Raw genomic sequence first — 16529 nt, 5'->3', positions numbered from 1 at the left:
TAAATGGCCGGAACGCTGTTGCCAGAAACAGGAAACTCGTAGGCGCTGTTCGTCTACGAATTACATAATACGCCGCCACCGCCGCCGCCGCCGCCACAGCCGCGCCGGTGAATGGAATTTCCGATGGCACGTGGTGGTGCATCGCGATACGGGAGGAACGCTACGGTTCGAACGCGTATCGCCGATCGGTTTCCTCGATCGGAAGCTAGAACGATTTCGCGGAAGATTCGACCGCGAAACCTTTCAAACGGTCGCGTCTACGAGCTCACCGCACCCGTTTTCTCGCGTTCGTCACCGACGCTGGAAATCCGGCGTCGAGACGACCGTTTGATACGGTTTCGAGTTCCCCGCTCGACCCGAAGCGCAACGGGAGGACGATCGAGGTACTCCGCGCCGACTCGATCGTCCTTGACCCGCGAAAATTCCGACACGGACGAACGTATCGAACAACCAACGAGTAACGTACGTGGGCACGAGTTTTTATTCGAAGGAAACTTTCGTTTCGCGAGTCTTACGCAACGGTATATCTATTCTCGCGCATCTACGCGCTCCTATTTTCTACTTTTCTTTCTTTCTTTCTCTCTCTCTCTCGGACGTGGACGATCTCGGTTGCGAGAGAGACGCGTCGACGAACGATGTCGCGTCTCGCTCGAAAATAAATACATCGAACCGAGAACGAAACGCCTCTAACTCGGTGAAAACTCGAAAGAGACGATTTCAGGCGCGACCGAGGTCCCGAGTGAAACGCGGAAGTCTCGAAACCGTCCCGCGAACTCGACCGGATTCGAAAGGTATTTGGAAATTCTGTTCCAACGGCGGTTTTTCCGCGATTCCGTGTCGAAAGAGCGACGCGACGCTGGCGCAGATAACGCGCGTCGGGCTTTATCAGCGGGTGCGCGCGTTAGAATGTAGAAATCCTTGGATTCGAGCGACCGGTCGCGAAAAAAGCGCGGATCCGCGCGCGATTCCCGCGCGGCGCGTGCTCGACCGAGCGAGCGTCGCGCGTGAAAGTAACGCGAGTTGCGTAAACCGGCTAAAATAGCCAGGACTTCTCGGGTTCGTTCGCGGACACCGCAACGGCGGCGTCGTCGTCCTTGGCTCGCGGAGCGGACCGAAAACTCGCCGAACGCGAAATTACGAGCGCGCGTTCCTCGAAGAGATCGCAAAGTCGCGAGGGTGGAGAGACTTTCGTCGAGGGGGTCGCGCGGTGTCGTTGGTAATTGCTGTGTTTCGCGATAGGCGATAGGCGAATGCGAACGCGAACGCGAACGCGAACGCGAACGCGAACGCGACGTAGCGAGTAACGCGGAGGAGATGTTTTTAAAACCCTCGGTCGGTGTTATCGCGGTCGGATGCCACGTTCCGTCGAACGCTCTCTCTCTCCCACTCCCGTTCGCGATCCCGTGCTTCGAAGCATATTTGGAACGGCCGAACGAGATCGCGAGCAACGACGCGCGTTGCAACATCGAGGAGCGCGCGGCCGCGCGGACCGACGATCGCGAGTTTGGAAAATCGAGCGAGCCAGGGACACCCGAATGTTCTCGCGGACGCGATTACGAGATCGCGGACGTGATTTCAGAGACGGTAAATGGTAGGATGGACAACTGCGGAGGCGGTCAACGCCTGCCCCCGGACGGGGACGAATTTCCAGCAGCGTACCAAGAGTTCGGCGGCGGCAACCAGCAGTACCGATTCGTGACGGCGTCGAGCACCGGGACGAGCAGGCCCTCGACGATTACCGCGAACGGCGGCCTCGCGCGCAACGAGACCGAGTCGTTCCTCGGCAACGAGGCTTTCAAGCTGATCGAGAGCAACCCGCTCGATAAGAACAGGCTCGGTCCGAGCCTCGAGAACCTCTCGCAGGAGCCGAGCAAGCCGGCTCTACCGAGCATCGAGATAAACGGGAAGACGAGCATCGAGACCCTCGAGACCGTCTTGGCCCGCGGAGACGACGGGAAAACTTACATCGCGGACGACTCGGTTAAAAAGACACCATCCGTGACCAACTACTCCGGCTACGGGAACCAGGGTAACGGTAACCTCCTGCTCGCCGAGAAGAAGATCGAAATCACCGGATACTATCACAAAGACGCGCCGCCGGTTATCGACGAGCACCAGGATCGACCGGAGAAGGAGACCACCGAGACGCCGCCGCCTCTACCGTTGACAGGTAACGCGCGAATCGAACGCGAATCGAACGCGAACGATTACCCGGAACCTTCTCCTTTTTCGTTTCCTCAGGTCCGCCCAAGATGGAGCCGACGCTACCCGCCTACGCGAGAACCGTTCCGAGCGTGGACGCACCGCAGAAGAAGTACTCGTTGAACGGGGAACTTCGGAGACAGGACGACAAGTCCGAGAGATCCGTCAGGGACAAGATCGCCATGTTCTCCTCGCGGAGCAGCCTGGACGGTCCCCTCTTCCCTAGCCCGGTCACCGTCGCCGCCGTCACGAACAACGCCAGGAGACTCTCCAAGTACAAGTCCACGGAGGACGTCTGCAGCGACGAGAAGAACAGCCCCGGATTGAAGGAGAGGAGCTGCTTCTTCGCGGACAGGACTCAAAGTTCCCTCGACCTGACCGACTCCGGCAGGAACCTCGGTCAAGAGACGTCGAGAAAGTACGGGCAAAGATCGCCGCCAGCTTCGATTCGCGCTTCGAAAACGTTCCCCGTGGTACCCCCGAAACCGAGCTTGGACAAATCATCGACCAAGAGCGGCTACGTTTCGAGCGCGACGCCGCCGACGCTCACCGCTCAGAACTGCTCGAAATCGTCCCTCGCGACGATCGCGTTGTCGCGCGCAACCAGCTTCTCCGGGTCCACCCCCTACGGCCAGGACCGAATCTCCGTCCCGAGCGAGATCGCGACCGGTTCACAGATATCCAGGACGAACTCTTTGGCATCGACCTTCAGAAGGCCCACCGAGGACATCAGGAGGACCAGCCTGAACCAACTGATCGAGCAAAGGAGGAGATCGATATCGAAGCTCAGGGGCCTGGTAATTCCGGAGAAGGAAGCCATACCCATCGACGCGCCCATCGTCGATCTACCCGAGATCAAGTCGCGGGACTCCATCCTGTTGCATCAGGTAAGCGCGTGTTGTATCGTTCACGCGGACCGGCGAGAAACGACGGTTTCCGTTATTATTGTCGTTGTTGTTGTCGTTGCAGCTGTCGAGAGCCAACATACAGGACAAGTGGGGTTCCCAAAGTTCCCTGGCGAGCAACGCGAGCACCTCGAGCGTACCACCGAAACCCACCACGACGTCCTTCAAGATGCCGGCTCCGCAGATCCACTCCAAGTACTCGCCCGCCTTTAAGAGGAAAAGCCTCGCGGTCTACGGTTCCTCCTCGACGAGTCCTTCGGTGAACGGCGGGAAAACACCCCAACCGTCCTCCGAGCCGCCGAAGAGCCTCGAGAGCATCTGCAGCCCGACGAGAAGCGACTACAGCTTCGAGTACGCGTCCACGGCCAGCTCACCCGAGGGGCTCCGCAACCGACCGAAAACCGCTCAGAGGAAGACGCGGATGGATTACGACGACTCGGACAACGATTCCGCGGTTAGCAGCTCCCAGAGCAGCATCTCACGGGGCTTCAGTCCACCGATGTCCCCGGTTCCCTCGGAGCGATCCACCGTCTCCTCCGAGAGGTCCTACGTGTCCACGGAGACAAACTATCGGCATCGATCTCCTCTGATCGCCGAGAGCCCGAGCAGAACCTACGGCAGAGACTCGAGCGACGTCGATTACACGAGCTCGAGCAGGTCGAGCGTACTCGCGGAAAGAACGTTCGTCTCCGAAAGATCGTCCTCGAGTAGCAGCGGTTCGGACCCCAGGTCGCCCCAGCCGCTGGACTCGACCAGCCCGCGAAACTCTCAGATACCTCAGAGGCAACTGAAACGGTCCAACAGCACCGAGACCAACTGCAGCACCTCCTCCACCCTGACCTCCGGTTCCCAAGCGAGCGCGGAATCTCTTTCCAGACGAGTGCTCAAACCCCAAAGCGTCGAAGCCATCAATCGCAAGAACATCTTGGCGAGCGCCAGGTGTCGAAGCGGTAGGGACCTCAACGGATCGCCGTTGATACAACGAAAGTTCCTCGACGAGGAGCGTCGCTCGAGCGCGACCACCGCGGAGAACGGCGACGACCTTCATCGAAAGAACCGCGCGAAACCCGCGACGGTCTCGGCCGCGCAAGACGTAAAGATCGCTTACATAGAGGTGACGGACGCGTTCGCGGAGGAGGAACCGAAGCTTCCTCCGAAGAGGAGCGTGCCGACCCCGGTGGTGCGCCCGCCAAAGTCCGAGATGCTCGAACCGTCCAACGATCTCAAGATGTGGGTGCGCACCGAGGCGAAGGCTCTGGCCAACAAACTCGAGAAGAAGAACCAGGACGCGGAGCTAGCCGCGATCGAGAAATCCATCATCGAGGAACCCCTCTCGCCGAACAGGAACCAGAACGAGTCCGATGTACCCAAACAACGATTCGGCCATCCGAACCCACCGACCAACAGACCCGCCCAAGAGGACCGGAACGATCTACTCGCGATTCTCACCACCAAGAGCAGATCCAGATCGGCCATACACGTAGACGAGGGCAGCTTCGGGAGATCCAAGAGCCAGATGAGCCTCGAGGATATTCTGAACGCGAAACCGGACCTCAAGTTGTCGCGTGCTCAGAGCGTCGAGGGACGAACCGAGAAGGGCAACGCGGTGATCCTCTCCGCCGCTCAGAGCAGGTCCCTCTGGGAATCCCGAGACGGTCGATACGCCAGGCGAAGTTCCACCACTTCCAACGAATCCTGGAGGGACGAGGAGAAACCGTTCGTGTCGAAGATACCGACCTTTGGTAAATCGAGATTCATCGACAGCGGCGACGAGTCGGCGATCTCGGAGCTAGAGAAATCGAAAACTCCGTCAAAGATACCGACAACGAGGAACCTCGGTCGACGAAGCGCCAGCGTCACGGACATGAAGAAGGCTCTGGAGAAGACGGAAACGATGACGGTGAACTGTTCGTCCGGGCAGCTGCCGAGTCCCGGTACCGGTAGCGGTTCCGGTGCGCACAACCGATTCCCAAGCCTGGACAGCAGCGTCGACGAGAATCTGTCACCGACGGGAACGGACGCGGACACGGACAGATGTTGCAGCGAACAATTCGGGAGCATCAGCTCGTTGGCCAGTAGCACCAGCCTGATCTCCCAGCAGGAGCTGGCACAGCTGGTGGAAGAGGCGAGCCTCGAGGAAGCTCGGGGCGCTCACGGTGTGATCGTCGTGCTCCTCCACAAGGAGAACCCCACCGGAAGCGTTGGAATAACACTGGCCGGTGGTGCCGACTGCGAGGTGAAGGAAATCACGGTCCATCGAGTGCTGGCCCATTCCATCGCGGACAAGGACGGCCGCGTGCAACGCGGGGACAGGATTCTGAGCATAAACGGAAGAAGCACGCGCGGTCTCACGCACAGGGAGAGTTTAACGGTGCTCAAGCAGCCTAGGTCCGAAGTCGTTCTGGTCGTTTCGCGAGCGAGGACCGAGGAGGGGTGCAACAAGTTGAAGTCACGAACCGCGAGCGTCGAAACTATCATCGAAGGTGAGGGACTTTTCTCGAGAGCGGATTCCTTTCGCGGCGACCGCGAACTCGAACGCGACCACGACCGCGAACGATCGAATCGACGGGGCTTGTTCGTTCGCGACCATTGAATCGACGATCGGGTGTGCTCTTTGTTCGAAGGATTCGAGACGAACGGTGTCGCAGAGGATACTGCTTGGGGACCGCCCTCGGTTGTAGCGGTCTACAAAGACGGCGCCGGTTTGGGATTCAGCCTCGAGGGGGGCAGAGACAGCCCCCTCGGAGACAGACCGTTGGTGATCAAGAAAATATTTACCGGTACGTTTGCCCGGAACGATCGAGAAAACGCTCTTTCGAACGAAACCGTTCCCTACGAATAGACGAATAGTCGATGGTAAGCGCGTCTCGTTCGAAAAAGCTTTCATCGAGAACGCGTTCTTCCACCTCGGGTGCTCCCCCCACGCGAATCGAATCGAATCGAATCGAATCGAATCGAATCGAATCTTCGCGTTTACGAGCCGATAACCATTCTCCCGATTTCCATAGGAGGTGCTGCCGAGAAGACCGGTGCCTTGAGAGCAGGGGACCAATTGTTGGAAGTGAACGGTAACGATGTAACTCGAATGTCGAGGATCGAAGCATGGTCTCTGATGAAGAAACTACACGACGGCGAAGTAAACCTCCTAGTCAGGCACCCTGCCACCAAATCATCGTGAACGGTTGTCGATTCGACTTCGAAACGTAACGCGCGGGTAGAATCGCGAACGGTACGGTAGTATACGCGACCGTAGGAATGCACGATCAACGGAACGGAACAAACGTATTTCGACAACGTATCGCGTCTCGGTAGACGATTCAAAATACGCGGAACGATGCAATCTGTTCAAGAATCGTGACGTCTTTTGTAAGGTTCGAGTCCCTTGGTCCGACCGATGGAACGATACAATGTATATCTGTATACATACGTAGACGATCCCTTGGCCGAATTCTCGTCTTCGAAATTACGTTCTATTGCCAGCGTTTCGTTCGTATTTTCTTCTTTTTAAAGAATAACGAATATTTTGTTGGAACGCTATTCAGAATTTCCAAATATCTTGCTTCCGTAACGAGGTAACGTTGTTAAATAATTGTTCGGATACCTCGATTTTCAGGGAGATCGTTTTTCTTCTTATTTCTTTGTTGCGGTACCCATCGACTATAATTTATACCTTTTAACGTTGTTCTCGATACATCTAATTGTAGCAAAAGGAGGAGCGCTTGTCCTAATTAGCTAGTATTATCCTCCGCTGCGATCGTAACGAAGAAACAAACGAGCGTGTGCATCGACGCGCTTCGGTCTAGCAGTTGCGTGTTCTACGCAAAATATTACGACGCGAACGAAGAGATGGATTTGTAAATAAGAATAATGTGCAAAAATTCGAGGTGCAACGCTTCTAGAAAAACGTGGCATGTAATATAAACGAAAGAAATGTTAATATAACCCATTACGTTACTGGAGTATTTAAATGTAGACTGACATTCGTTTCTAGATTTGCGTTTGTTAAAAATCGTGCTGTGATATGTATGTGTGTTAATAATAAAACTAACAAGCGTTAATAAAAATAAAAAAAAAAAAAACAATCCGCAATAACAAAATATTTTAATCTAATATAGGTATTTACAAAATATTCGATTAATCGCTTGATTCGTTAATGTTACGCATGCTTTTCTTCCCCACTACATATTTTCTATGCACGATTCATGAATAGAAAACGCTGCGATGTAACTTTTCTCGATAATAAATCGTGCGATCGAACTGCAAAGGTATTTTAGTGTGTAAAGTTTCTTTTACAACCGTATTACCGTGTGTAACTTCGGTTTCGTCTATATCGGACGACACGCGATTTTTTCCTATTAATTTACGTTGAAAAATTCAAACAACATTCCTTCGATAATAATGAAAAATACTTTTATAGACGAAAAATACAAGCAAGTTGACCAACCTGACGCAACTTATAACTTATGAAAAAAAACACATCGATCGAAGCGGCTTATTTTCCAACCTGGGAAGTAAACAATGTACGCGACCTGTCCGATGTGTGTTAAAATAATTTAGTAGCAACTTCCGAAGACGACGACGAAATAAAATACACGTATTTTTACGCGCGTGTAACACTTCCTTCTATATTCTCGATGAACGTTTTCTCCTACATTGCCAACTTTATGAAAATTATTATTTATACGTTAAATAAAATCAATACCAATAATATTTCATTGGTACGCGATCCTCTTTGATATTCATTTTATCCATAATATCCATTTCGAATGTTTTCAACTGACCCTGAATATTGAAAAAATAAAAGAATAATAATAATTGTCCATTATAAAAAGCGATACAAAATTACAAAATTTGTGTACCTCGAACGTCACCTTCTTCACATCTTTTTCCGTAGTATCCTTCTCTTGTTCTTTGTATATTTCGGCGTATTTATAATCCTTCGTTTCCTCGCTCGACGGAGGTATCGGAATTATTCTACCAGTCCTGCAAGACACTCGTTCGTGACTACCGTCTTCCAAATATCGCCACTCTATGGACGTAGGCATTCTGAAATGCATAATTTTATATAAATACGTGCGTACGATCGTACGTTGCGTCTATTTCCTCATAAAACGAACGCATCGTACTTACAAATCGGAAGGATCCACTAGCTGGACTTGCGAAGGAACCAATAAAGGTTGTTCCATCTGGCAATAAAGACCCGGAAACGTTTCGGTTTTACCGATACACTCCAACTTTGTATTAAGTCCTCTTACGATAATCCAATTTCTTTCTTGTATAATATCTTTCACGAATCCCTGTTTGCCTTTATCGCGACCGTATAATACTTCCACCTGAAAAAGTAACATTTTAATAGCGCGTAGCAATACATTGTACAAAAATAACAACAAAAAGCAACATACGCGATCTCCGCGAAAAAAACTCCAATTCTTGATAGGTTCAACGTGAACAAATTTGTGATTTGCCAAGGCCTTGTTCTGCTCGTGATACGGCAACGTCCATGGTCGGAAAATCGAAAAATGAAGTTTTTTCTTTTGTATCGTACGCGGAAGATATTGTGGCTTACCACGTGGGGTTCTCCAAAACACCTATATGCGAAGTAAAATGTAAACACGGAGAAAGGAACTATAAGCGATTGGAGTATGTCCAAACTAAACTAACTTTCTTACTTTTTCGGTGACACGATTTATGTAGCGGTCTGGAAGATTAGAGTACTTTTTAGACCAATTACCTATCCTTGCAAATAAAGTATTCGTAAACTTCATTCTTTTCAATTACAAGATAAGATTAAATCGACAGTCTTATTCTTTATAAATTCTCAAAACGTAACCCAGACCCAACCTCAAACTTTACACGCGCAAATCAAACCGACGTAAACTTTAATTAGCTTACGATGAAGAAAGAAGCGACCTCTGTTTAGAACATCGAAAACTCGTTCTGTTACATCGTTTGTGTTCTATCGAATTTATCGATCTCGACAAGTATGGTAACAATATGTTAATAAAAAGAAATCTATTTAAATTGCTCGTCTGCTAAAACTCGTCGAAACACTAACGGCTGTAACGTTGGATATGAACTTCTGTTCCACGTTCTATCACCGGCGAGTCTATTTGGTCCATGGTATCGACTTCGTCAATAGTTGCGGCCTACTCTGTGTGTTTTCGTGAACACCGATAAATTGGAAAGCGCTTCTCCGATGGATAGCATTAAAGCCATATAGACTCGGTTGATATGTGCGTAATATGTGTATACACGTAATACTATGTATGGAATCGGTGTGCGGTAAATCCCGTTTCTGGGTACAACGCAATTCTTATTCTCTTCTATCGAACACAATCTGATCGATTGCTAACAGCGTGTATTCGCAATGTTGTCGGAGGTTGATGTATTTATCAGCAACTACACTCTTGTCGATCCTGAGATATATCAACTTTGGGTCGATGGTCATACGTGTGAGTTTTGTAAAGAAATTGAAATTATCTCGTTCACTTTTACAATTTGAACATACATGGACCATCGACGGTACACCGATTTATTTTGACCGCTCTTAATAATTTAGCAAGCGATGCAGTCAACATCTTGCATCAGCGTGGAGTATGCCATCAAACAAATGCCCCGATCGAATTAGTAGCTTCCGATATTCTCGATCATTATCGGACTTATGCTCTTCTGGAAAAACTACTTCATACTCCTACCAAATTGGCGAGTGAGCAACTCGCGTTTCAAATAGAACCTCAAACCAGTCAGATGCTTATCGAAATGTAAGCACTCTTTTACCGCGTATGTAAGTACATTGTTTACATCGACAGTTAAGTAGTTGTTCTTGTAATGCACGTTTCTTGTCGATCACGACGAATAGGTATTACGAATTTAACGATGTGGTCATCAGAGAACTATTAGGTAAGAAATTAACATCCAAAAGTAGAAAAGACATGGACGAGGTGTCGGAAAAGACAGGAATTACATTAAAAAGTTGTCGCAGGCAGTACAACAATGTGAAGAGAGTGTTCAAAGTTGTAGAAGATTTGCCAGGTTCTTTGGCTGCCAATATTGAGCAACATTTTTTACTTTCCGAAGACCTTTCCAAGTAACGAAAAGAAAATGATTAATACAGGTTCTTTATATTTGTACCATTTTATATTAATATCTACAATCACTTAGGCGATACGCAGCTGTGGTATTCATAGCGTGTCTTCGATTCGAAATGAACAAAAGAAAGCTCCAATTTTTAACGTATCCCGATTTATACCATTGCGCCAACAGTATGATGTCTTCGTGGACGTATCGCTGTGTAGGATCTGAATATTTTGACACGGATTTAGATAGAGAATTCTTATTAGAACTAGCAGATTGTAGGATACTACTGGAACACGATAAACACCACAAGCAGTACGTTTTCTTTTTTTTTTTTTTTGGAAAATGCATATGAAAATGATGTACCCGAAAGGATTCTTTGCTTTTTAATACTTAAGAAATTTTTTTCTCTTACAGCTTAGTATGCATCAAACTTAAACCTATGCTTCTGGAACGTTCGTATCAGGAAGTGGATGCAAATTTTCGTTCGTATTCCAGAGCGATACTAGGAATAGGCTGTAATCTTCATCGTTCCAGGGATCTAAGATTTTTCTTTCTGGAACTGGTAGAAAAATGCATAGAACCGTGGCGTCAAGTTAACTGGACACACACTGATCTCAGAAACTTTTTATCGGTTTATACTCAATGTGCGCTAGATATGGATGTTCTCAGGTGCAAAACAAGCTCTTACGAAACAAACGATTATCACAAATTCGTTGCATTTAAGTTAATTATCTCCTTTTCCAGAGATGGGGAACTAAGAGATGCTTTTGAACGCTATATGACTGTTGTAACGTGCTGTTTACTACGTATGTATCACACATGACTATTGGTAGAAGAAGAAGACGGTGTGCAGAAAATAAATACAATTGGCAATGATGGAAATTAAATTTTGTGAAATGAAATAAACTCGACAAATTGTACGTATACTGCAATTTATTAAGTTTCAGTAATAAATAATTCATAAACAAATGCAGCATGTTTATGCGCCCATTTCGTATATATATATGCTGATGATGTACGACTTTACAATTATGTCAACGTATTACCGAATACGTTTACCGGATTGTCTTCGAGGGAAATTTTAAAGCAGAAAAAATACGTAGTTGTTAATAACTCTTATATATGTGTGGCAGTAAGTCAACGTTTCTCAATTCGTATTCAAGAATCGATACTTTGAATTTGTATTAAAAGCAACAATATTATTTTGCTTCAGCAACAAAAACATTGAAACAATTTGTTACACTATTCGGAGATTATTACAATGTTCGATCGATTTGAATGTTCGACCAACAGGTACTGCTCGCGTATCATATATATGTATATGTATGTGTATGTGTATGTATGTATGTATATATATATATATATATACACAGCGTGCGCGTTCGCCGCACACTAAAGGGACGTACGAACAGCGCGTCGTTTTCTGTATGTTCATATATTTGAAGATCACGGTATGTTTGAACTTCCGCGAATTAAATTTCATTTTAATCGTGAAAACGATTCTCTCTACTAATTATTTTATTACCGTTAAACTTTGTACTTACTCTCAGCTACTTACTCTCTAGCTAATGAGGAATCTAAAGGATACCATGTTGAGAAGGGATGCAAGGATTGTGAGAAATTTGAAGGAAAGACAAACGGGAAATTTTAATTTTACCTAGTGAGCTATATAAATAGTTACTGTACCAAGCCGAGTACTTTGTTTACGGCGTTTACTATATCGCTCATTTGCGGCAAGGCTGCAATTTCTAGTGATTTGGTATAAGGCATAGGAGTATCGACTCCAGTAATACGAACTACCGGAGCGTCAAGGTGGTAGAATGCTTCGCCTGCAATCAAACGAAACTCGTTAGTCGATGTTAATTATTAATAATTATCATTACTATTATTGATTATTAACTATCGAATCGTCGAGACTTACTTTCAGAAATTCTAGCACTAATTTCTGCTCCAATACCGCACTGCGGCCAACCTTGTTCCACGGTTAAAATATGATTCGTTTTCGTTACCGACTGTATAATGGCATCTATGTCTAATGGTCTCAAAGATCTAAGATTTATTACTTCTGCTTCTATTCCCTTTCCGGCGAGTTCATTCGCTGCCTCGAGAGCTTGCTCAACAGCCTTGGAATGTGCCACCAATGTAACATGTTTGCCAACGCGTTCAATTTTCGCTTTACCAATAGGCAGTATGAACTCTTTCGACAATGCCTCGTCAGACATTGGATATTGAACACCGTATAAAATTTCATTTTCTAATACAACGACAGGATCCGGATCCCGAATAGCAGCTTTTAATAAGCCTTTTGCGTCTTCGCTAGTGTAAGGCGAAACTACTTTCAAACCAGGGCAGTGGCTGTACCATGCACCAAAGCATTGAGAATGTTGCGCCGCTACACCTGCTGCTGCTCCATTTGGTCCACGAAAGACAACCGGTACGTTTACTCTACCGGCAGACATGTAAAATGTCTTGGCTGCAGAATTAATTATCTGATCGATCGCTTGCATAGAAAAATTGAACGTCATGAATTCGCAGACCGGACGTAAACCAGCCTAAAATGTATAATCATGTAAAAAGTACTAAAAAGGCAAATAAGAAATTTGCTTGCTATATTATATAAACTATACATGTCACAGTATCGTATAGAAATAACACGTTAGCTTACCATGGCAGCTCCAACAGCGATACCAGCAAATCCTGCTTCCGTAATAGGAGTATCGATCACACGTTTGTCCCCATACTTTTTCCAGAGGCCTCTAGAAACTTTATAAGCTCCATCGTACAATGCCACTTCCTCCCCGAGCAAAAACACCTTTTCGTCCCTTTCCATTTCTTCGTCCAGAGCCGAATTCAATGCATCTCTTACCGTCATCTATTGAAATCGAATGCGACATACCAAAGTTAAACGTATCAATATTTAACATTGTATTTTATATTTTGTCGCGATAATGAACGAGCATAATAAAAAAGTGTAATCGTAAATTTGATATTTTTAAAGTCATCGCGAAATCGTTAGAATTAAGAATCAGTGACCTTTGTTGCCCTTCATCATATAGCAACCGATTGAACAATCCTTTGCCGAATGAGTAAAGGAAATAATTTAATCCGTTAAACAAAGACGACCAAAGTATGGAAAAATGTGAATCGTTCTTTATTAAAAAGTTGTTATTGTCGCGAAAAGACAACTACGTGAAAAACTTCTCACGTTCGAACATAAAGGTTATGTTCCAAAGATGAATATAAGTGAAAAATATTTTAACGTTCTTACCTGCTGTGCGGCAGTCCATTTTGACGTCGAGAACGAACGTCGCGCGGTTATTCTTAAGGCAGACTAGAAACAACGACGAAGAATCAGAAGCGTATTTCATTTATCTTTTTAAATTGAAATTGAATGTCATACGTTTTTTAAGATTTTAACTCGAGTTACACTTTCCTCGAGTCGTGATATTTACCGAAAACATTATAGGCCGTCGATTTTTTTAGGTAATCCTCGAATCTGCGGACGTTTCAATCGATCGAAATGTTCTTACTCGTTACTCGTGTGAATTATCAGGGCCTCTGGCTCAAGATTCTTTTGATGTTCGCCACGGACCGAAACGCGGAACGGTACTAGAGAAACTCAAGGTCGGTAGGCGATCTCTTATGAAACACGTTTGCCTCAGACTATACTCTATCTTTACGACGACTCTTTATGAGTAGTGGAGGAAAAGATTACCAAACGTTCCACACAGTCTGTCGTGTCTTCAGTGCTTCCCACGCACTTGCTTCTTCTATACAATTGACTTACCTATAGGAAACTACAAGAATTACGATTTGACATCCTCACTAATAACGACAGTGGTCAATTAGACGCGCCACTTTTTTTGTAGCCAATAGTAGGCAGCAAACTTATTACGTAGCCAATCATGATACACTTTAATATATACGAACGTGTAACGTTCGCGATTATTTTCGAATATATCGAATACGTCGATGCTGTAGAAGTATCCAAATTATACAAAAATAAAATAGTACTACTTTTTCCTCTGTTTGCGATCGATCATAATTTCCACCGAATCGATAAAATTTATGATTTTCAAACGATATACATACATGTGTGCACGTGCACATATACTTACGCAATTACTGCCAACGATACCTGCCACGTCGGCTGATTTACATTCGATTAAGCTCAATATCTTGATTGTACGATCGAAGAACGAACAAGTAAGGGGGGGCGCGTACGAAAATTCGGAACTTGTTGCGCGTGACTTTTAACGGTATTACAAAGTGGGCGTCAATGTAGATTCGTATGCGTATATCGAGCTTAAGTACAAAATAGGATTATAAATTTCAAAGTCTCGGTCGATATTGTACCGCATTTTACGAATAACGAACTACCATTGAACTTTGTCTAAAATTATGATCGTCGAGTGCCAGAAAGCGTAAAAATCATTGAAAACCCATTGATCGACAAAGCGCCCGCCGATAATGTTATGAATGGGTGATGCGATTACGAAACTTACTTAACAATCCTTGGAGCAAGGAGACAAAGTACCAACATTAGCACATTGTTTATTTACAAAAAGTATTCGCTCTTGGTACAATGACAATGGAATATGAAAATGCGTATCGAATGCGTGCGTGAGAATTGTTTTTATGGAAAATGCATACATGGTTAACATTCATACGAGAGCATTCTAAACGAAGACACTTGCGTTGTGATTATGATTCGAATTTATCGTACAAACTACGAATTAACAAATAAAACGATTCTCGATGAACGTATATGAATCGAATGACATCGTGACACCGATCTTGTGCAGACATTCCTCAAGAAGGAGATTAAATTTGGGTATACGTTCTGAACCGTATTTCTTCTTTGTCGGACATTTTATTAACGAGAGAACAACAATTGCATAGAATTTTAATCGAATAGAACACTGGCTAGGGTAAACGACCCTCTCTTTGATCGTTAACTAAAGTTACGATAACGCAATGGAGGCCAAGTGATCTAAGGGAACGTAGAGAGGGCCCAAAGTGTGGGGTTGTGTGTGTCGTGTATGTGTGTCTCTAAGGTACTTGCTTCTGTCACATATCTGTATCTGTATCTGTATCTGTATCTGTATCAGTGTCTGCTTTAGAGTGTTTGTATGCGTATGCGGGCGCGTGTATGTGTGTAGGGGTTTTCTTTCGTGTGCGCCTGTATACCTGCGTGCGGCTATCGGAAAAGAGTCGAACGAGAAGGATAAGAGGAAAGTGTGCTACGAAACCGTAGGGGCTGACGAAAGGTGAAGATTGGGAATGGAGCGAGAGAGAGAGAGAGAAAAAGGAGTAGGGGGTGGGGGTTTGGGTGGGGGTGGGGAGGACAGGAGGGGAGAGAGTAGTACGTACTGGTGCAGGAGTACTATCGCTGGAGCAAAAAGAGATCCTTCCTTAATCGTTCTAGTCTAATTAATCATAGATTACAAGAGAATTATCAATAGTAAGAATAATAATACTTATAATAACTGTAGTACCGTTAACATCTCCTGCAAGTGCGCTACAACGATTTAACTTTAGTTTTGATAACGTTCAACTACTCACGGTTGTACGTTTTTTTCATCTAGCGTGTCTGGGTTCAAAAAATGCCCTTCTCGTTTAGCGTTTAAATTATAAAGTTACTCATCTTCAAGGCCTCGATTAATCCCTTTTAGCGTTTACTTCAAGAACGTTGATCGCTGTGGCGAACGATCGGAACGAGGGGAAGCCAGAACGTTTCGGGAAGAATCAAATTCGAAATCGTTTCTCTCTCTCTCTCTCTCTCTCTCTCTCTCGAGTTCCCCGCGAACCGTCGAACGATCTCTCACCGCGGCTACACGTTCACGGTTTAAAAATCGATAAAGAAGTTTACAAGAGCGAATGGAATCGCGTTCTTCCTTCCTCTCGTTCCCGTATCGTTTATGTTTTCGAATTCCATCGAAACAAGCAACAACACATGTATGTATATGCATGCGCGTATATCCCTGTACGAAAGTACGAAATGCATCTTTGATATGACAGAACAAATTGCAACCGACGCTGTGATCCTTCGAATACCGGTATTTGTACATGATAACTATACGCGCGTAACGTGGACAAAATTTCTGCCGAGAGTAACCTAAGAAATGTTTACCCGCAAGTTGAATCGAACAGAAGAGAGTTTGGTAATTGCTCGCTGACACGAATCGCGTATCGTACATTACAATTGGACATATCACGAGACGAGACTCTCGCTTCAACGTGCTAATTTACACGATATAAAAATCTCCTTTTCTTCGTATCCATTTTTTTTTTTTTTTTTTACTAAAGTATGTACAAACAAACCGCTACTGGTAACTGTTTCCG

The 16529-nt window shown here is 46.0% G+C and overlaps 4 protein-coding genes across 5 annotated transcripts in view; 2 read left to right on the top strand and 2 right to left on the bottom strand.

The window, feature by feature from the left end:
• Bbg (PDZ domain-containing protein big bang) overlaps nt 1–7370 on the top strand; it is a 35638-nt gene extending 28268 nt beyond the window's left edge. For both annotated transcript variants that reach the window (XM_076320061.1, XM_076320062.1), the window contains exons 7-11: nt 1580–2170; nt 2242–3089; nt 3172–5590; nt 5732–5887; nt 6116–7370. In XM_076320061.1, coding sequence (XP_076176176.1) covers nt 1580–2170; nt 2242–3089; nt 3172–5590; nt 5732–5887; nt 6116–6285 — 4184 coding nt within the window. In that variant the 3' untranslated portion in view covers nt 6286–7370. The remainder of the gene's footprint in view (nt 1–1579; nt 2171–2241; nt 3090–3171; nt 5591–5731; nt 5888–6115) is intronic.
• Mrpl24 (mitochondrial ribosomal protein L24) lies at nt 7190–9203 on the bottom strand. The gene is made up of 5 exons (XM_076320077.1): nt 8777–9203; nt 8510–8695; nt 8238–8440; nt 7967–8153; nt 7190–7889 (listed from the first exon to the last, which is right to left on the bottom strand). The coding sequence occupies exons 1-5, from the start codon at nt 8870–8872 to the stop codon at nt 7803–7805; spliced, it is 759 nt and encodes a 252-aa protein (XP_076176192.1). The 5' UTR covers nt 8873–9203; the 3' UTR covers nt 7190–7802.
• Fibp (acidic fibroblast growth factor intracellular-binding protein) lies at nt 9053–11104 on the top strand. The gene is made up of 6 exons (XM_076320075.1): nt 9053–9559; nt 9667–9868; nt 9967–10194; nt 10269–10496; nt 10599–10853; nt 10929–11104. Exons 1-6 carry the CDS (start codon nt 9475–9477, stop codon nt 11005–11007), a joined length of 1077 nt encoding a protein of 358 aa, XP_076176190.1. The 5' UTR covers nt 9053–9474; the 3' UTR covers nt 11008–11104.
• Pdhb (Pyruvate dehydrogenase E1 beta subunit) lies at nt 11100–13951 on the bottom strand. The gene is made up of 5 exons (XM_076320076.1): nt 13637–13951; nt 13453–13515; nt 12850–13056; nt 12106–12736; nt 11100–12013 (listed from the first exon to the last, which is right to left on the bottom strand). Exons 1-5 carry the CDS (start codon nt 13643–13645, stop codon nt 11862–11864), a joined length of 1062 nt encoding a protein of 353 aa, XP_076176191.1. The 5' UTR covers nt 13646–13951; the 3' UTR covers nt 11100–11861.
• Between the last annotated feature and the right edge of the window lie 2578 nt (nt 13952–16529).

This window comes from Ptiloglossa arizonensis, chromosome 9 (genome assembly GCF_051014685.1).
Source record: "Ptiloglossa arizonensis isolate GNS036 chromosome 9, iyPtiAriz1_principal, whole genome shotgun sequence".
NCBI classification, from domain to species: Eukaryota; Metazoa; Arthropoda; class Insecta; order Hymenoptera; family Colletidae; genus Ptiloglossa; species Ptiloglossa arizonensis.
This window is presented reverse-complemented; position numbering and strand designations above follow the sequence as displayed.